The 21,378-nt window shown below is 38.4% G+C and overlaps 1 protein-coding gene and 1 long non-coding RNA gene across 2 annotated transcripts in view; one reads left to right on the top strand and one right to left on the bottom strand.

Moving 5' to 3' along the window:
- Positions 1-21,378, bottom strand: part of PRUNE2 (prune homolog 2 with BCH domain) — a 275,745-nt gene that overhangs the window by 6,327 nt on the left and 248,040 nt on the right. The window contains 6 exon segments of the mRNA XM_043486578.1: positions 3,178-3,225; positions 8,007-8,042; positions 11,114-11,212; positions 15,690-15,776; positions 16,835-16,966; positions 17,610-17,712. Coding sequence (XP_043342513.1) covers positions 3,178-3,225; positions 8,007-8,042; positions 11,114-11,212; positions 15,690-15,776; positions 16,835-16,966; positions 17,610-17,712 — 505 coding nt within the window.
- The window catches only part of LOC122452855, a 47,306-nt gene that overhangs the window by 21,552 nt on the left and 4,376 nt on the right, over positions 1-21,378 (top strand). The window contains exons 2-4 of the long non-coding RNA XR_006272869.1: positions 9,428-9,487; positions 10,579-10,696; positions 13,511-13,644. This is a non-coding gene — a long non-coding RNA (uncharacterized LOC122452855). The remainder of the gene's footprint in view (positions 1-9,427; positions 9,488-10,578; positions 10,697-13,510; positions 13,645-21,378) is intronic.

Below are 21,378 nucleotides of genomic sequence, written 5' to 3'. Positions count from 1 at the left end.
AGTAGAGTAAGTAATAGTAGCAGTTCAGTGTCTCTCTGAAATGAGAAAACCATATCTCACTGCTTAATTACTCTACTTGGAATAATCTTCTGTCCTTCGGGAGTTTTCAAACCCAGCCATTCTGACTTATCAGGAGAGGCCAGGTTGTCATGGATATTAATCTCTTTTTTTATGCCCTCAAGGATCTGACTTGTTTCCTTATCAACAGGGTTTTTACCATGAAGGTGTCTGTCTTCTTTTTATCCACTCTGACCCCTTGATCTTTTTCTAATATGCTTTTCCAAAAAACAGGTCCTTCTTGTTTTTGCTTTAAAAATGTATTTCCCAGCTACAGTTATTCCCGAAATAATACATTAAGTTTGACTGGTGATTGGCATTTTATTGCTGTTTACATGATAGTGGCTCAGTTTCTTTCATAGACCAAGAGAATATGTATTAAATCTACTGTCTGAAAAGTAGAATCTGGGTCAAAATACTTGAAATCACCTTGAAAAGTTTAAAGTATACATGGTCACTTTGTTTCACCATCAAGGCACCTGATAAAAATCTGAAAATAACAGACCATTTTGAAACACTTCATTTTTCATCCTGACTTTTTTGTAAACCTTTTAGGGTTTAATTTATCCCTTCAGTTTTTGGTACACAGATGCTGAGAGACTGAAATTTAATAATTGAGTTTATGGAAAGAGCAAGAAGATAGTCAAAAGTGGATGATTTTTAAGTAAATGCAGGAAACCACCTGAAGATTATAAGACAGCAGTGGTCTTGTGGAGCTAATGAATCTATGGACAATGCTATTAATTTAAGTCTCCCCACATAGAACCACTTCTGGACCAGGTACACTTTTTATGTAAGAATATAAAAAGTCATGTTGCAAGTTTTAGGAGATGAATGAAAAAAATAAAATCCAAACCTGAGTGTGAAGGAGACAAACATTTGGATTACTTTTCAAAATAGTATGCTTTTTGGAAAAAACTTACTTTTAATCAGAATTCAAACATGAAAGGAGCATTCCTCACAGGGCAGATGGGCTTCCCTTTCTATAATCTAATTTTCCAGTGAGACAGTAACTTTCTGATAATTTTCTGTAGGCTATTTTTGGCTCCTAATATGTGTTAAATGAGGTTTTTTTTTTTTGTTCTTTGTTTTTTACAAAGTATCTGACAACATTGTTTAATGATAAATCTGTTTTCTATAGGAAGAGTGGGAGATAGACTTAACCTTCCCTTCTCTCTCTGAGGAAATGAGAGGCCATGACAGCATCGGCACAGAGTACATCTTATTCTTGGCCAAATTGAGCTCCTTGGAAGAGTCTTTGCCCATTTTTCATCTTATCCATTTAATACTAGCTATAGAAGGTGTAAAATGCTTCCACTCAGAAACTAGAAGGTAAATGAAGCCTCTTAGTCTGATACTAAATAAAGCCAGAAATCCAGGGCAGGAAGTCAGCAAAAAAAAAAAAATCTTGGCCACTGTGGCCCTCATCCCAGATCTCATCCTCCACACTGTGATCATGTGCCTGGTAAGAAAGAACTTAAGAGAGGGCTGATGAAAGGGGAAGCAGGGAGACCAATATTTTCTAAGAAATGGCAAAAGTAACATTAACAATTTGCAGCATACCCCCCCCACCCCCACCCGCAGCCCCAGCCCCGGAATGAAGCCCAACCAGAAGCGGTGTTTTGCCCTCTCCCCAACCCAGACAGCCTCATATACAGATGGGGAGCAAAACAGACAAGGCAGGCAGAGGAGTGGGTAAGCCCGCAGATGTAGCAGCTGTAGGTTAGTGAGGGACCTTCTGTCCACGCAGCTCGTTAGCTGTAGGCGCAGGACTCTGCTCTAGGGGGCGCTGCTTTGCTGAGAGAGGGATGATTTGCAAAAGAGAAAAAAAAATTTTTTTTAAGATGGACTATGGTATTTTTGTTTTGTGGAATTTTCACATGGCAGTTTGCTCGAAGCAACTGCTGTCTTCATCTCAAAAAGGTGGGACCAGTAAAACCTTCAGAAAAGTAGCTGTGCTATTTCAAAGGTCTCCTTTACGGCTTTTGTTGTCAGTAAAGACCTTCCCTTGAGTTTTCGTGCATAAACTTCCTTATAAGGTCACCATGGCAACTCCAGAGCCAGTGCACCGGGATTTTCCAGTTTCCCTTCAGACCTCCTCCAGGGAAAAGGAGGTCACAAGAGAACAAAAGGTAACAATAGCAGATATATTTAAATACGGATCTTTGCCCCTCCTGGATTCCAGTGAAGGAGGACAAAGTTAAATTCTCCACAACTCACACCCCATTAAGAGCCCCTGATTGGATGGCCAAGTTCTCTCTGAGAGCATGATGGTGACCACAGCTTATTCCCTGAAACTGACGGGACAGCAGTGAACTCTTTTGACTTAGGTGTAAATTATGTCCTCCCTGGTTAGATCAGAGGTTGAACAACCATTCCAGCATCAAGGCCACCTGTCTCTGATTTTAAAACCACAACCACTGGATCTGGAACTGCGCTGCAAAGGCTCCAGTCCAAGCTCCAGGCCATTCTTCGAGCTGAACAACACTGGATTGGTCAGCTTATCTCTCTATGGTTCCCCTTCCTTATCTGTACAGTGGACCTCGTTGGCTTATTCTGAGGATAAAAATGAGATAGGGTGGGTGCAGCTTTTTACTCAGAACTTGGCACATGGTAAACACATGCTCAATTTTTATTTCTCATAGGATGAAACTAGGTGGACAAGATCATTTCTAAAGTTCCATCCGGGCTCAGCTTCCTCTTGAATTTTCTAAATAAGGATGTTTTCTCTTCCACCCACCAAAATAATAATTTCAAATGGAAGTCCCTACTTTCACTAATTAAAATATGGATGATGTAATTCAGAAAACAGTTGGATTCTTCTTGCCCAAATGCTTTTACATCTGGCTCTCATATTCATTTTCTCCTCATTTTGCGGCTGGAAAAATAGAACACCAAGTAAAGACTTGGGTTTTCCTTAAGACATCTAATGGTGATGATGAATGAGATGGTGTTAAGCTGACACATTTTTCTTTAAGTTTCTAATTTCAGGCATAGAGAATGTGAAAGCTGAACATCTAAACGGTGTTTACCCAATCCTCAATGTATTTTTGTCTTTCAGAGCCCAGCCATACAATACAATGAATAACCACATAATTGTTATTGATGGTGAATTCTTACTCCTTCTCCATAGAAGACATTTCTGGATCATTGTAAAGGCAGCTAGTTCTGAGTGCAAGGGGGAAAAAAAGGAAGCAGTAAACATTCTCTCTATTGTTACCACTTTATAAACAGGACAGATCTGAACTTTTTAAACTGGTTAGACAACAGAGGATAAGATGGGTGGATGGCATCACCAACTCGATGGACTTGAGTGTGAGCAAGTTCTGGGAGTTGGTGATGGACAGGGAAGCCTGGCGTGCTGCAGTCCATGGGGTCACAAAGAGTTGGACATGACGGAACTGAATTGAAACTGATTAGTGTGGTCCCATTGCTACCACTGAACACATCTAATCTACACCCGAACAGACGATGAGACGAAGCTCTGATTCTTTTACCATCAGTTTTGAAATACAGTAATTGCTCCTGATTCAGAAACATAAAAGGAAGATTGAAACTCCCAAGACCTCCATGTCTCATCCATCCTTGTTATTTTCTTCCTGACTTTTAAATCTATCGTGTTTGGTGAACAGAATATTACAAATTTTTATTTGTAACCCACATAATATTTTATGCACAAAGGACAATGCCTCTAATTTTATTCATATATGAACCCAGTTAACTTTCAGTTTTCACAACAATGAAGATTTTCCAAGACACTAAAAGGGAAAACGCCAGTGTCGGCTTTCCTTTATTGTCACAAAAAATACCTCGCAGCTCAGCTGTGTTCAGGTCAAACAAGCCAGTCCTGACAGTAACCGAAACTGATCATGCCCAGAAAGAAACATGTAACCATAAAAGGACAGTTTTATTACTGTGTATGAACATGTTTATGCTTGTTTGTGTAATATCAAGCTGCTTTTGATATTCTGTATGATTCCTGTTAGCAAATTTCAAATGTGCTTTATATTAATTTCCAATTAATACCTAACCGTTCAACTTTTTCCTTTTCCCCCTCTGGTAAATATTTTATTTTCAGCAAACACACACTATTTTAAGAGATTCTGCACTTCCCTGGTGGCTCAGACGGTAAAGAATTCGCCTGTAATGCGGGAGACCTGAGTTTGATCCCTGGGTTGGGAAGATCCCCTGGAGGAGGGCATGGCAACGCACTCCAGTATTCTTGCCTGGAGAATCCCCGTGGACAGAGGAGCCTGGCGGGCTACAGTCCATGGGGTCGCAAAGAACTGGACAAGACTGAGCGACTAAGCGCAGCGCTCCTTCTTACATGTGACAGCTCCTTCTGTAATGTAATAATTTCACAAGCAAAGGTTTCTGTCTACACATAAGAGGTGTGGTTATTAACATCAGGTATTTTGTTGCAAATGGCAGAAGGCTAGCTCCTTGAGAAAGTCAGAAGGCTTTCCCCCCTCACTCCCTACCCTTCTCGCTGGTGGTGGCATTTTTATAGAAGATGCTTGGCAACTCTAGTGAACAGGGACAGTCAGGCAAGCGTTGATAGTGTGCTAGAAAAACCTAGTAAAGCTGAAATGGAATCAAGAAAGGTTAGGCAGTCTTCCAAACCTAGCATTTCTGCTTTTTAACTTTGCATAATCCTTCCAAAGCAAAGAGCAATTTAGGGTTCATGTACTACTGTCACTCTGAAGGCAACAGATAGATTCCTCACCATCTGCAAAATAAGACTGACTCTCTATGTACAATTTATCCTTTTTAAAATATTTTCTTTCCTGTTCAGAACTTAAGGTTTAAGGAAAAAATAAGACTGGCTGAGGGAATCTCCCTCTGATAAAGTCAGTTAGAGGTGAAGGTGGTTTATGTGTGTATACGGGGAGAGGGTGAATGTTTAAAAACACTAATAGGACTAAAGCCAAACACTGAACAGATAGGCTTTGCTCCCTGACAGGGGATATGTTGCTTCTGTTAGAAACAGCCTGAAGCTTTCTAGTTAAGGTCATGTGGAAAGTCAGGGGGCATCTGTTCATAAAAGGAACCTGTAACCATGGATCTGCAGTTCTGAACTGCAAGACATCCTCTACAGTCTGTCCAAGGATTGGGGGACCACTTCAGAGGCTCAGAGGTAGTTGAGAAGATATAGTTAGCATGCGGAAATGGTAGGATTCTGTGGGATTTCGATCATCTGTGGGGTCAACAGTAAAATTCTTTCTCCTTCCACATTTTCAGTTCCTCCTAGCTATAATGTCACCATCAGAAGAAGTAAAATGAATGGAGAATTCAGACAGATGGCTTACTCATTGAATTCAAAGCAAAAGCATAGACTTCTGAGGACAAATCTGATTATTTTTATTCAGCCATTTGCTTTAAGGCAGTGACTCTCCAAGCAACGTCCTGAGACTGGCAGTATTGGCATTACTGCGAACTTGTTAGCAATACAGATTCTCAGGCCTGCTGATCAGAAACTTTGGGGGTGAGGCCCAGGACACTGTAGGTGATTCTGATGCGCTAAGTTAAGTTTGAGAAGCACTGCGCCTCAGCAGTGATCTTAAGTCTTCTGCACATTCACCAGTTGATGAAGCAGAAATTTATTGAGCATCGACTATGTACTAGGCATGAGCTTGCTGCTTCCTTTAGGAAGGCGATGAAGACATCTCAGGACCAGCCAAGATCATTTAGATCTTTGGGGAGAGGGTCTGCGGAGGTAGATAAGTGAACAAGTGAAGAATTTGAGAGAAAAAAGAAAGCTACACAACTAAGCCAAAGTGATAAATGTTCTCTTATGGTAGTTAAGCAGGAAGAGTAGAAATATAGAGGGAAAGTAGGTGAGATTTTAGGGTAGTAATGAGAGCACATGGCTATGACTCCATAGTGGGTTTGGCTGGAAAATTATTGACGTTCCCTCCGTATATTTTTGTCTTGAAAACAGCTTCTTAATTTAATAAATCTGTTATCCTAAAAAAAAAAAAAAATTTGAAAGGGAAACTAATTGCTCACTCTCTCTGTGGGGAATCTCATGACAGTGCAATTTGAGCACAGATAAATGCTAACAGGGTACACTGTACCAGAATACAGTATAGGCACATTTACCAGTAATCTACACTAATGCTAAGCTTTCTAAAGCAAAAACCTTTCCTTGAGTTTTTAACCCAAAAGATCCATGCTATAGGCAAATAATTCTACAGATTACCTGCTACAAAAATGTAGGGAAAAATATTTTAATGGATTGTTTTCATGACGAAGTGGCATTTATACCTATCTAGGAAAAACTTCACTAACTTAGATCTTACTTATTCAGAATTTGTAGCTGTTTAGACATTGTCCAGGATTTCTGCTTTTGCAATATCTATCAAAATAGGAACAAGTTATAAAAATTAACAGTGTAAGCAACTTTTGCAATGGAGAAGCTTGATGCAGCGAATATTCTTGTTTATATTTAACAGTGTCAGAAAAATTATTTGTGAACTGGAAATAAAATTACTGGATGTTCTTTAGAAGCACTGTTGAGTTGACTTCCTATTGATCTTACAGCTCTGTAGAGGCAGATATTAACTTGATTTTTACTGAGCAGAGATGCAATAGTTTCTGTCCAGTGGAAAAGACCACCCTGAGGTATAGTTTATTGCCCTGTTGAACATTAATCAGTTTTGTATGTAAACCAACATTTTTATCCTAATGTTCCTATATAAATTGCTTATAGATATCTAGCTTTTCAAATACTCTTTCAACTGGTTTTAACAGCTTACTGGTTCCTTGATTAAATAATTAGTTGAATAAAATCACTGGCATGTATTCATTTTATATTTGCATTAAAGTTATGATTTTGCTTTTTGAAAACTATAATAATAGCAATATTTTTTGTACTCATGCAAATAAGTCAGAAGCCGTTAGTTAAGCTATATTTCCCAGTCACTGAATAAGAAATTTTTTAAAAAAATCTTGGAAATTCAGGAATTTGGTTCTACAGAAGTATTTCAAGTTGCTACCATTTTTCTGCATTTGTATGAGTTAGTGACGTTTTATTGCCTCATTGTATGCAAGTGATCATCTGGCTGTTACGCTATTCATGGCACTGCCTGTGATGTGTTTCTTTTGCTGTGGTGCCTAAAATTGCATATATATTTTTTTAAAATGTTTAACGGTAACAAGGTAACCACGATCATTAGGGGGACAAAGAGATTGTAGTACAAATAAGAGAAATTACATCTATCATGGAACAAAGGAAACGTTTAAAAGGCAGCACTATTACCAGAATGCAAGAATAAAACACCAAGCATGCAGGTTCTCCCAACTCATTCCTGAAATGCAAGCCAACATCACTGCCAGCTGCTGAATGGAAACCAAGTCTTACTTAGCTGCTTCAGATGCTTCCCTCAGATCTTCATCCAGTCTGCATGAGCAAAAATTATCAGTGTAGAAAAGAAACAAGAAGCAAGCAGAGCGTGAGAGAGTCACAAAAAAGAAGTCAAAGCAGAGCCAAAAGAAAGTGGAGCGTCTGTGCTTTTAAAAACCAACCTTTGGAGCGCTAAGACACATGCCTTCAATTACATCTGGTGTTCTAGGAACTCCCAAGTCTGTGTTTATGTACGTTTCCTTTGCAAAGCCCTTCATAAAGGGAGATACAAAACTTGCAAGGAGACTGGAAGCATGCTGCCTGAAATAAAGCTGGAAACAGCCACAGCAGTTGTCAGGGCTAGTTAAAATTAGCTTGCAGCCTGGGCCAAGTCTGCGATGTATCTGGTTTAGTAGGTTTCAGTTGCAAATTAGGTTGACCTCAACGGCTTTAGACACACGACAAAGACTGGAAATGATATACTACAAGGGACTGATACCAGGACCTCTTCCTCTGGTAGCCTGTTGAGGTCACCCACAAGTAAGACACTGGTGTACACACACACAAAGGACCCAGCGTGAACTGTAGATCAGGAGATGATTACCTCACACTTCTCTTATAAGCTCTCTCTTCATCGTACCTTACAGGATAAAAAAAACGAATGCAGTGAGGAAAACGAGTGGACAGATGGAAAAAATGACAGGACAGTCAACACGTGACAGGAGAAGCCTACCCAAATCATAGTCAAATTGCCTTTGGGGAGGAATCCTATTTATATGCAATACAATCAATTATTTCGAATTTATAGTTATATACAGCCGATCCTCAGGATTTGCAGATTGCACGTTCACAAATTCACCTACTTGCTAAACCATAGCTGCAACCTCCTAAGCCATACTTTGGCACTTTCATGGCCACTTGTGGACTTTTAACAGAGTGCCCAGACATTTCAGTCACCCGATGTGTGGGTTCCCAGCTGAGGGGGAGCCCAGCGGGGCTCTGCCTTCTCGTCTCAGCTCTCAGGCTGCAAACAAATGGCCTTTTACAGTGTGGCATGCCATGTTTTTCTTATTTTTGTGCTTTTTTGCTGGTGATCTCTTTATTTAAGAATGTTTCCCAAACATTATGCTTAAGTATCATCTGGTATTCCTGAGCACAGGATGGCTGCGATGGGCCTTAGGGAGGAATGTGTGTGTTAGATAAGCTTTGTTCAGGCAACAAGTTACAGTGTTGTTGGCCCTGAGTTCAATGTTAGTGAATCAACAATACAGATCAAGTAAGGTATGGAAGTAAGAAACAGAAATGGACCTAAAACAAGGCTGTACGTTAATTGGCAAATGAGAATGCTGTGACCAAGTACTCACAGAAACTTAGCCCCGTGTTCCCCCTGGAAACAATGGTTCAGTAAGTTATCCAGATCTGTAAGAACATCACTGCCACAAATAACAAGAACTGACTGTAGTCAGTGATTATAAATCTGATTTCAGATTGGGCTCAATTTTCTTTCCTTTAAGCACTTTGATGCACTCTATCCCAGCTGAATATTGGCCTTGGGATTGGATGAGATCCTGCTCTTGTGTAATGGGAAAGAGTTATGGTTTGTTACCAGTTTGAAAATGGCATAATATGAAAATGAGGCAACAAGGGTCAGTTACAGAAATGAGAAAGGACAGCCAGAGGAGATGAATTACGAAAAACAGGACACATGGGGAGGATAGGCACGGTTGTAAGTTTCTTCCTCCAGAAGAAAATCTTTCCAAATAGAACCCTCCTTTGGAAGAAACTGTTCCCAGATAGAAAAGCTGACTTGTAGATGAATGAAAAGCACCTAGGGCAAGTTTAACTTCACAACCCAACTTCCCTGTGTGAACAGTGAGTCTCTAAAAGCAACACGATTACAATAAATACCATTCTGGATTGGCAACTTTGTGCCAGGTGGTTCCTCAGTGCTTTATGTTCATGGTTCTCATTCTGTTCTCAGGACCTTGCCATGAATTAATTGCTCCTTGTTTTCTCATTTTACAGATGCTGAGGCTGAGACTCCGAGAGTTCTAAATAGGATTCCTGAAGTGTCAGAGAGGCAAGGTGGGGAGAAGTTTCAAATCTAATGCTGGTCCTCCAAAGCACAATCTCTTCTCTTGTTCCCAGTGCCACGCTGGGGGGGAGCATACTCACTTAGAAAGTGGCCAGTGCTCATTTCCACTTGAAGATGGAAAATCCTTGTCATCTTTTGCATAATAGGAGGTGGGTGCTCTAGTACTGTTTTTGGAGATGGGGTGCCTTCTTTTTGAGGCAGCAGGCCAGAGCTGTGAGTTGTGCTAATCTGGGGACTCTGTGAAGCTAGTGAGGATCACATCCACCATCAGGGCTTATGCACGCTCAGCTTGATTCAGCTAAGCCAACTGGCAGTTCTCAACCCAACCTGTATCTTCTGTTCATACCTGATACTGGGATGCAGGAAAACCAAACTGCAGCTACTTATGAGCTTTGACTCAGAAGGGTATGGGTATTTATTTAGATGGGTATTTTATTTATCTACATATACCCCTTATATTTATCTAAATATACCCATTATTTAGATGGGTATTTTACAGGAGGTAAAGAAATCTGCATGGGAATTTTGGTTCCAGGCTCACCTGGATTTAAATTCTAGTTCCATCTCATCCTTGTTCCTGCTTCTACTTTGCATAAGTAAACATCCCCTTCCTAAGTGACATTTCTTATGTATAAACAGGGCGTTTACTGTAAGGATTAAATAAAGGATATAAATAGAGCACTTCTTATACCCAGAACAGGAGACACACATTAAATGGGAATCTTTTCCTTCCAGTTCTGCCATTTTAAAGTGAGGGAACTCTTTTTTGGAAGCCCAAATTGGGAGGTCCATTCTGCTCTCCATCTTATGGAGGAAGATAGGGTATCCTTGATTGTTTTCTCTGAGCTGATGGTTACCTTCCTCCCACTTTTAATCACACAGAAAGCCAGTAAATTAGACATAGTGAAAGAAAAACATGATCGACAGTAAACGATAGTTCTTTGCAACAATTAACCAGTTAGGAGGGTTCATTTTCCAGCATCACATTTTTAAGCCCCAGCTCCAAGCAGTTGACTTTTTATTTTTACTATTTTTGCAGCATAATGCTACAAGTTTAAGTATCCATGCTTTCTACCTACAGGCTTTACCAGGTACTGAGTAAGGAAGTCATTCCTGACTCTACCGCCCACCACTCTGCTTTACCTTTCACCTGGAGGCAACCATGAAGAAACAGGACTTAGAAGAAATCAGAGAAAGGGGTAACTTTTTTCTCTTTTCCTTGGGTCAAGCAGATAAATTACTTTATATAAGTCAATACAAAAATCCAGGCTATGTACAAAATCTACCTTTTGTGTGGCATGCAAGACAGAGGTAACAAATACACTGATTAGTGTTAAATTTATGCTTTCCCCAAAATGGTTGTAAATTCAAGATGAAAGTGAGCAAATCTCAACAACACCATAGAAGATCATGTGAAAGTAGATCTGCAAGAACAGAACAGTTATCTCTAGGTTATAAGAAAAGAAATATATTTATTGGAGAATATTTATTATTTGTTTTAAATGTAAAACAAAAGATAAGCCATTTCCCCATATTCCAGGAGTGAGTTATTTTCTCATCTCTTTCTCCAGACATGCAGTATTTCTTACCAAATCTTCAGAACCATCAGGACTTACTTGATGATGCTCTCTGGAATATGGATGCAATCCATTGGGATCAGTCCACTGAGTTCTGATAAACTACTGACATATTTAATTTTACTGCTGAATTTGGAACTTGAAAAAAAGAAAAGAAAAAAGATTTCAGTCACTCCTCCATCCCTCAGACTTCTGCCTCTTCTTGAAAATCCTTATCACCTTGCCCCCAGCACTCTTGCTTAGAAGAATAGCTATATTACTTGAGTAGTTACTATGTGCCAGACTCTGTTCTAATTGGTTAATATATATTAACTCTTGGGACTTTCCTGGTGGTTCAGATGGTAAAGAATCTGCCTGCAATTCAGGAAACCCTGGTTAGTTCACTGAATTGGGAAGATCCCCTGGAGAAGGGAATGGCTACCCACTCCAGTATTCTTGCCTGGAGAATCACATGGACAGAGGAGCCTGGCAGGTTACAGTCCATGGGGTCACAAAGAGTCATACACAGCTGAGCGACTCACACACACACATAATAACTCATTTTCTGTGCTAGCCTAATGAGGTAGGTACTATTAAAGTAGTACCTAAAGAGGTAGGTACTATCTCTTTTTAAAGACAAGGAAATTTAGACATAGGGAATTAAGTGTTTGCCCAGATTTCACCTTCAGTCAGTGGCAGAAGGTGCCACTTACCTATAATGATTGGCTGTTTTATAAGAAGGTGACATTTTTGTATTACTAGTGTAACAGCAAACTAATTCTAAGAATATATCATTCCACTTGAAAGGGAACTTGATCAGGCGTCCAACTCCCTTGAATGGTCTCTAATGGAAAGGCCTCCCCAGTCTACTGAGAAGATGCTGTCAAGGTCACTTCTGCATACATCCAGCTTTCACATTTTACTTGCAGTTTTGACTACGGGCTACTGGGTGTGGCTTGTGAACAACCTTCATTTTTGAACAGTCACTCAAGTCCTCATAAGCCTTGGGTGAACACACACCACTAACGACATGCCACATTAGGCCACTTCCTTCCTCTGGAGTTTTTGAGCTAAATTCAGATTTTGATTTAAAAAACGGAGGGGGCAGAATAAGAAGGCAGAAGAAGTCCAGGAGGACACCTCCACACTGGAATGTACAGTTCTCTAAGCAGCAAAGTGATTCAGTTTCTTATATTGAGATATGTATTTGTAACTGAATAGGAAAAAGAATATTTTTTCTTCTTGGTGTATTGGTACCTGCTATTTCCTCTACCTGGCTTTAGCTAGCCAATCCTATTCTTCAAAACTCACCTTGAGGATGCATTCTTCTAGAAAGCCTCTCTTGATGCAGACTCTCTGTCTTCACGCTTCACCGGTCACCTTAAAACTCAGCCCCACTCTGAGTCATCACCCTCATTGGCCCCCTTTGTACCCTGTATTGTAGCCGCTTTCTCGTCTCCCTGTGTCAGCTGCCAGGCTGTGACCTCTTTGAGGAAAGCAACTGAGCTCTTTAATTTCTCAACCTGCAGCACCTAACCCAGTGCTTGACACAGACAGACAACTGATTTACAAAAATGAACTTGAGGAGGGAGGGATGAATTAGAAGGATGGGATTAGCAGATAGTAACTACTCTATTAAAATAAACAGATAAACGACAAGGTCCTACTCTGCAGCACAGGAACTATAGTCAGTATCCTGCAATAAACCATAATGGAAAAGAATATGAAAAAGAATATGTAACTGAAAAAAAAATTATTTTTCGGATTTAGTTACAAATATGTATCTGAATATGAGAAACTGAATCACTTTGCTGTACACGAGAAATTAACACATTGTAAATTAATTATACTTCAGTTTAAAAATACATGAATTTAAAAAAAAGAATTTGCTATATACCTCTATCATAGGTGTTACCCTTTAGCAGTGAAAAGACCTATAATACATTTTAGTGACCTCTTTTTTCAGGTCAAAAAATTTGTTACGCTGATGTAGATTGATTCACAGAGGGATCTTTAAAGAGGGTTTTATATGATGAAACTGTAGAATAGAATGTTTAAGTACTTGAAATATGTGTTCTTTAGAATTAGGTAGACACTGGGTACAGAGCCTGAGTTTATCATTTCTTGGCTATGTTACCGTAGACCTGGGGTTGGTAAACTATGGCCTGTTGGCCATAGCCAACTTGTTACTGGTTATTTACATCTTTGTGCCAAGACTGGTTTTGCATTTTTTTAAATGGTTGAAAAATGATCAAAATAAGACTATTTCATGACATGTAAAACATTTCAGAAAATTGAACTTCAGTGTTCATAAATCAAGTTTTATTGGAACACAGGGACACTTATTTATTTACATATTATCTATGGCTTTTGTCCTACCATGGCAGAGCTAAGTAGTGGTGACTGAAACTGTATGGCCCATAACACTTAAAATACTTAATATCTGATTCTTTACAGAATGGTTTGCTGGCTCCTGGTTTGAACAATTTATTTGACCTCATTGAACCTTAGGGTTTTTTTCCTACAATACAGAAATAGTAAGCAGTGCCTCCTTCAGAGCATCATCATTAGGATTAAATAAAATAATGCATGTAAGGACTCAATAAATGTAAACCATTATTATATGTAATTTACCACAACACTACTTGCTATAATTTAATTATTTTTGTCATAATTATTGGGGCTTCCCTTGAGGCTCAGCGGGTAAAGAATCCACCTGTGATGTGGGAGACCTGGGTTTGATGCCTGGGTTGGGAAGATCCCCAGAGAAGGGAATTATTATTATCTTGAAACTCCGTTCAATAAATGTTGAATTATAATTCTTTTTCATATTCTTGCCATAACAAATATTTACCAAGGAGAAATATATTCATTTTAAAATAGAGCTGAATTATTAAACAAGCATCAGTGACTCAATATCAATTCTAATGTTTGCTTTTTTACTCGTTAAAAGTTTGTATAAGTTCTTCATTGTACATTTATTCCTACTCTCTGTCAAAGCATTTTCTGCTAATCTTAAAATTAGTAGCTTTTTTTTTTATATATCTTAAAAGCTTGTATTATGCTTTAAAGTAATTTAAAGAGCTCTCCTGCCAGAAGAAACCTAGTTGAATCCTGCTACCCAGTTGTTGGACATAGCGGATGGGAATGCTAAATAAACATAAGTGAACACAGAACAAAAAAGATTCTGGACGGCACAGAGTGCTCAATTTCTAATTTAAAAAAAATAGATATGAAACAACAAAGGTTTACTGTATAGCACAGGGAACTATAGTCCATATTTTGTAATAACCTATAATGGAAAATGATTTAAAAAGTAGTTATGTGTATGTGTTTAACTGAATCACCTTGCTGGGCACCTGAAACACGGTAAGCCAACTATACTTCAATAAAATATATATATATATATAGTAATAAAAAAATATAAAAGATTTTAACCTTTAATCTTTTCTCCAGAATTTTTCTTACAGATTCATTAATAACACTGAGACAGAAAAATTTCAGTTTATATAATTTGTACCCTGATGTTAGGCAAGTTCTAGTTAGCTGATATATAGTTGACTCTCAATATTATATTAGTTTCAGGCTTACAACTTAGTGATTCATTATTTTTATAGACTATACTCCATTGAAGTTATTATAAAATGGTGCCTATTTTCCCTGTGCTGTACACTGTATCTTTGTAGCTTATTTATTTTTTACCTAGTAGCTTGTACCTCTTAATCCCATACCCCTATCTTGCCCCTCCCTCTTCTATTTTTTAAAACTTTCTAGAAAATCTATATTGTCCCTTTCATTTAACTGTCTCAGTTTTGCTATATAAGAGGCATATCTTGCTTTTCTTTTCATCCCCAAAGTGTAAGGTTATATAGCATCTAACACAAAATAGATGATGAACAAATATTTACTGATTTGAAGTGATTTTAAACCAAGAAGCCTCATGGATGATCAAAACAAAGCTCTCAAAATGGCTGCACAGACTCTCAACCCACTTTAGGTGACCTACATGGTATTTGTTCAGAAGAAACAAAACAATTAAGGTCTGGCTTATGTTTCTGTCCTTGATGTGTCTTTAATTTCCATTGTCATGTTACTCCACCTCTTTGATTCTTTACAAAATACCGTATTTCTTTAATGTCTGTGAAAGTCGCTGAGTCGTGTCTGACTTGTTGAGACCCCATGGACTATACAGTCCATGGAATTTTCCAGGCCAGAATATTGCAGTGGGTAGCTGTGCCCTTCTTCAGGGGATTTTCCCAACTCAGGGATTGAACCCAGGTCTCCTGCATTGCAGGTAGATTCTTCACCAACTGAGCTATCAGGGAAGCCCGTATTTCTTTAATAGTACTATTTATTCCCTTTTGTCATATGGCATGGAAACCTCACTGTTTCATTTTCTATGTTTATAGCAAGCAATATAGCGGTCATGTTTTATAATTATAGGGGAAAAATAATCACTATGAACATATACTCACTCTTAGAGTCTCTTGCTGGGCAGTCCAAAGTATATTTTCAGGAAAGACAGAGGCAAAACATATTATCCTAAATACTCTCTTGGTTTATGAATTTTTGTATAGAGGAACAATGAATTACATACTTTAAAAAACTAGTACTTTTACTGTAATAATGACTATACCTTATAAAAGGTCGTGTAACTGCAAGGATTGTTCTGATGAACCAAGATGGATGAACAATGATGAATGATTTTAAATTCTTCCTCAACCTATTTTGAAAAAGAAAAAAATTACTCATAACCTATTTTGAATGGGAATTAAAGTATGTGTGTGTATATATATATATTTATATAAATATTAGGGAGTTCTTATGTAAGTTAGGCAGGTATAGAATGCAATGATTAATACAAAGAATGCCTTTGAGATATAATTTGAAACTTGCATAATTCAAACCTCATTTACAGAAATAAATGTAAAATAGAATGGTCATACTCTTGGAGTGCATAAATCTATAATCCTCATGGCATATTTTTGTTTGACAATGCTATTCATTTTTGTCAGCATTATTTTTAGTATTTTGAAATGAATACCCTGTTCTACTGAGCCTGGGTTTCTTCCTCTGTATAATGAAAGCATGTGGTTATTTGGCCTTCAGATTAACATTTTGGATATCCTGGCATATTTTTCAGCATTAGCAGTGCTACTGTATGTATGTTTGGATGATTAATGGATTTTAGTTACTATATCAGGGCACTCACATGTTGATTTGCAGGGAGCCACATCTGAGAGGAAGCCACACTATAGAAGACATCATCAATTTGTATGCTTATTATGACAGTTTTCCTGTAAATGGCAACAATGTGTTTGGTTCTAATAAAACCAGTATGAATAGAAGTGATGTATCTTGAGGAAGGGGCACACACGGCACCAAATGAGCTGGAATTAACAGTGAATGTTGAAATAAGGGCACATGGGTTGCCTAAGTCACAATAGATAAAGGGCAGCAAGGTCACATGATACCAGTGAAGAATCATGGACTTTGATTTATCAGCTCAAATTGCACCTCCATATGGCAATAGCATAAGCATACTTTAAAATGCTTGTTGCCAAGTTTGAGATTAGTAACATTTAACAAAATCTGGGGAAGATTTGCTTTATTTAAAATTTGAGTGATACTGTGATTAATATTTTAAAATTTATTATCTCAAATCAGCATTAATTCAATGTTCCTAAACTGTGACTGCATTTTTGGTAAATTAAAAGGTCACTGGAGATGGGAGTTATTGAGGAAGTCAAAATAGTGATTAGCTAATGGAGCCCCACATACCGTCTGTCAATCATCTGGTAACATTTCTTCATCCAGCCTAGCCCTGGCATCTTCCGTCTTGGGGTCGCACCATTCAAGTACACAATCATATAGTCTTCAGCTACCATCAGCTCTAAAGTACTTATTACATATCTGATCACAGGACGGAAGAGAAGTGTTTTCAGATTCCACATGATAGAGTTCATCTTATTTCACCATAATTATATAATATTTAAATTGTAGGGTGCATAACATTTAAGACTGGTTGCACATATTACCTTTTCATCTTGAGAAGAATGCAGTTACCTAAGATCACTTCTCTGAGAGTATTATTCATTTATTTGCACAGTTATCTTTTCTTTTTTTTTAATGCAGGTACACTTGAAAAATCTGTGGGTTAGAAACCCAACTTTCAAAAATATCAGCAATGTTATCATATACTAAAGGGCAAGTCAGATTAAATAAAGGCAGATATAAATGAAGTCAGGTTATTATCAGTTGACTAAGAACATGTTATCAGGGAACCAAAATAACACTTCACCCCAAAAAAATGTTACAGAATTTTAAAATACAGGCCAAACTATGTTCATTTGTTTTCAGTGCATTCTACTGACAAAACAGCTCCTCTGAAGCTTTCAGTCTCTTGAGCAATTTTCCTTGATACAGATTTTATTGACTTTTAGTCAAAGGCTTAGAATATTCTACATCATCTGTTTCCTTTTATTAAAGATGTTCTATCTGCCATTGCATCCCCACAGTCATTAACTCAAAGCATTTTATTGTAAGCATCACTCACAGGAAAAGATTTTCCATGACATAGTGGTAGTCCGCCCGACTGCTGTCTGGCAGAAAACAGGCAGCAAACACAATGATGGCATTTAGGCCGTCCCCATAGTATCCTGGGGGACAAACAAAAAGACATTTGTAACCAACTGAAACTCTTAACACGATAATATTTAACCTAAAGGATAAATCTGGAAGCCTTGGCAAGTGTATGTATGTGGATGTATTAGATATATCTTTAAGTGACTATTATAAAGACTATATACTTCTATAAGTATATATGCATATAATTATCTTGCAGTGGTTAAGATACAATACATAGTGTGAATATATTTGCATCTATAGGGCACCCATGTATTATGGATGATTATATGTACTGTACATAGTCGTATAAGTAGGTTATAAATATTCAACTTAAAGGATGGTGAGGCAACACTTTTTGACTTAAGGGCTTCTAATTTATATAATAAAAAAGCTAATCTATCTAACACTCTTTCCTTTAATGGCTAAGAGAGAGGTTCTATTTGATCCTTTTTAGTTTGTCCTAGTTGTAGTAAACTCTGTGTTCCTTGAAAACTCATCTTTGAAACATGTGGCAGGTGTTGGTCAAGTCTCCACAAATTTGTCTATAGAATCTCATGTGCCTTCCAGACTTAAAAATGGAAGCAATGCACTGTACTTTTATTTTTTAACATCTGTTTAAAAATATTTGTGATTGTTCTTATAACATAGTTCTAGGCTTTAGGAACATTAGAGATTTCCTCAAAGCTTTGAGTAGGAGGACAGAACACACCCTCAAGCCTGATCAGAATTTGGCATGTTTCATTTTTTCAGAACTCTAAATACCCCTCTGGTGATTACAAGGCAGTAAAATACTGGCTAGATATAGATTTGGATGGGCTTAACTCTCGAAAAGCAGTTTAATGAGATGTTTTCTACCAGGATAGAGAGTATGACTCTGCCACAAAAGAGGTGGGGGAAGAAAGTGATACCAACTAAAAATACATCAAATTATGGGTTTGTGTATATTACTAATTTGAGGCTGCTGCAGATAATGCTACATATCTTAGAAGATGTTACCTATGTAAGTGTATACCTGATGCAACACGTTTGCAAAACAGGACTGCAGTAGCTTCCCTCTGGATTTTTTGCTTTAGTGCCATCTTTTCCAATATGTAGGTATTTTGCCAACTTTTTAAAGAAGGTGGTATGAAGGAAAATGGCATAAGGAGACATATTTTCATACAAGAAGTGTTTGTTCCATCAACAATTTCATTTAGGAAGATTCATAACTGAATAGAAATCCACAAAGGATAGGGTGGCTTAATGACATTAATCCTAACTCCACTAAAATATGCAATTAAGCTCAGTGCAATGAAAAAGAGAGTTCATTAAAAGAGGAAATAGACATAATGAATCCATCTTAAATATAAGTACAAAATCATCCTTTTGGGAGACATCAGGAGAGGCTGAGACAAGATGGCAGAGTAGAAGGACTTGAGCTCATCTCCTCTCAATGAAAACACCAGAATCACAACTAACTGCTGAACAACCATCAACAAAAAAGACTCAATCCTATCTACCCCCCACCAAAAAGATATTCTATACCCAAAGACAAAGAAGAAGCCACAAGAGACAGTAGAAGGGACTCTTTCAAAATATAATCAAATTGCAGACCTCCTGAGTGTGTGAACTGCATACTAGAAAATAATTATATTGCAGAGGTTCTCCCACAGGAGTAAGAGGAGTGAGCCTCACATCAGACTCCCCAGCTTGGGGGTCTGGTATTGGGAGGAGGAGCCTTCAGAGCCTTTGGCTTGGAAGGCCAGTGGCGTTCAGTACAGCAGTTCCATAGTACTAGGGGACACAGAGATTCCACTCTGGGAGGACACACACGGTTTAATGTGCACTGGGGCCCAGGGCAAAGCACCTACCTACAGGTCTTGGAGGGTCTCCTGGGGAGGCATGGTTGGCAGTAGCTCATTGTGGGGAAAGGACACCGGTGGTGGACATCCCAGGGAATACCCATGGGTATGAGCTCTCCTGGAGGTCACCATTCTGGCACTGAGACCTGGGCCCACTCAGCAACCTGCATGCTCAGGCCAAACAACCAACAGAGTGGAAACATAGCCCCTCCCACCAGCAGATTAGTGAGCTAAAAATATACCCCTTAACACGGCCCTGCCCACCAGAGGGACAAAACCCAACTCCACACCAGTGGGCAGGCACCAGGACCAAGAAGAATTGCAATCTTGCATCTGGAAGAATACGGGCTTCCTTGGTGGCTGAGACGGAGGAATGGAGATGACCACAAAGACAGACAAATATGCAGAGAAATAGCTTTCAAACAAAGGAACAAACAAAGGAACCAGAACAACTAAGTGAAGTGGAGATAAGCAGTCTACCTGAAAAAGAATTCGAAGTAGTAATAGTAAAGATGATCCAAAAATCTCAAAAAAAGAATGGAGGTACAGACAGACAGGATACAAGAAATGTTTGATAAAGACCTAGAAGCTTTAAAGAACAAACAGATGAACAATAAGTGAAATGAAAAATTCACTAGAAGGAATCAACAGCAGAGGAAATGAGGAGCAATGCATAAGTAAGCTGGAAGACAGAATGGTAGACATCACTGCCATGGAACCTAAGAAAGAAGAATGAAAAGAAATGAGGACAGTAGCCCACCAGGTTCTTCTGTCCATGGAATTCTCCAAGCAAGAATACTGGAGTGGGTTGCCATTTATTAAACACACCAACATTCACATTATCAGGCTTCCCTGGTGGCTCAGATGGTAAAGAATCTGCCCTCAACGCAGGAGACCCAGGTTTGATCCCTGGTTCAGAAAAATTCCCTAGAGAAGAGAATGGCTACCCAATCCAGTATTCTCACCTAGAGAATTCCATGGACAGAGAAGCCTGGCAGGCTATAGTCCATGGGGTTGCAAAGAGTTGGACACGATTGAGTGACAAACGCTTTTCACATTATAGGGGTCCCAGAAGGAGAAGAGAGAGGGCCTGAGAAAATATTTGAAGAGAAAATAGTCAAAAATTTCCCTAATATGAAAAAGGAAACACTCAAAGTCCAGGACATGCAGAGAGTCCCATACATGATAAACCCAAGAAGGAACACTCAAAGACACATATTAATCCAAGTGACAAAAAGACAAAGAGATAATATTAAAAGCAACAAGGGAAAAGCAATAAATATAAGGGAATCCCCATAAGGTTATCAGCTGATCTTTCAGCAGAAACTGCAATCTAGAAGGAACTGGCAGGATTATTTACAGTGATAAAAGGCAAAATCTACAACGAAGAATACTCACTCTACCCAGCAAGGCTCTTGTTCAGATTCAACAGAGAAATCAGAAGTTTTATAGACAAGCGAAAGTTGAGAAAATTCACCACCACCAAACCCATATTACAACAAATGCTAAAGGAACTTCTCCAGGCAGAAAAGAAAAGGCTAGTACAAGAAACAAGAAAATCACAAATGGAAAAGCTGGCCAGTAAAGGCAAAACATATAGTAAAAGTATGGAATGATCCCCACACAAATAATATAACAAAACCAGCAACTGTAAGGAGAGTACAAATGCAGGACATTGGAAATGCATTTGAAATTAAGAGACTAGCAACTTAAACCAATCTTGTGTATGTATATATATATATAGAGAGAGAGAGACAGAAAGACTGCTTTATCAAAACCCGGTAGTAACCGCAAACCAAAAATCTACAATAGATTAACGCACAAAAAAGACGAAGTAATCCAAATACAATGCTAAAG

Source organism: Cervus canadensis, chromosome 14 (assembly GCF_019320065.1).
Source record: "Cervus canadensis isolate Bull #8, Minnesota chromosome 14, ASM1932006v1, whole genome shotgun sequence".
Lineage (NCBI taxonomy): Eukaryota > Metazoa > Chordata > Mammalia > Artiodactyla > Cervidae > Cervus > Cervus canadensis.
This window is presented reverse-complemented; position numbering and strand designations above follow the sequence as displayed.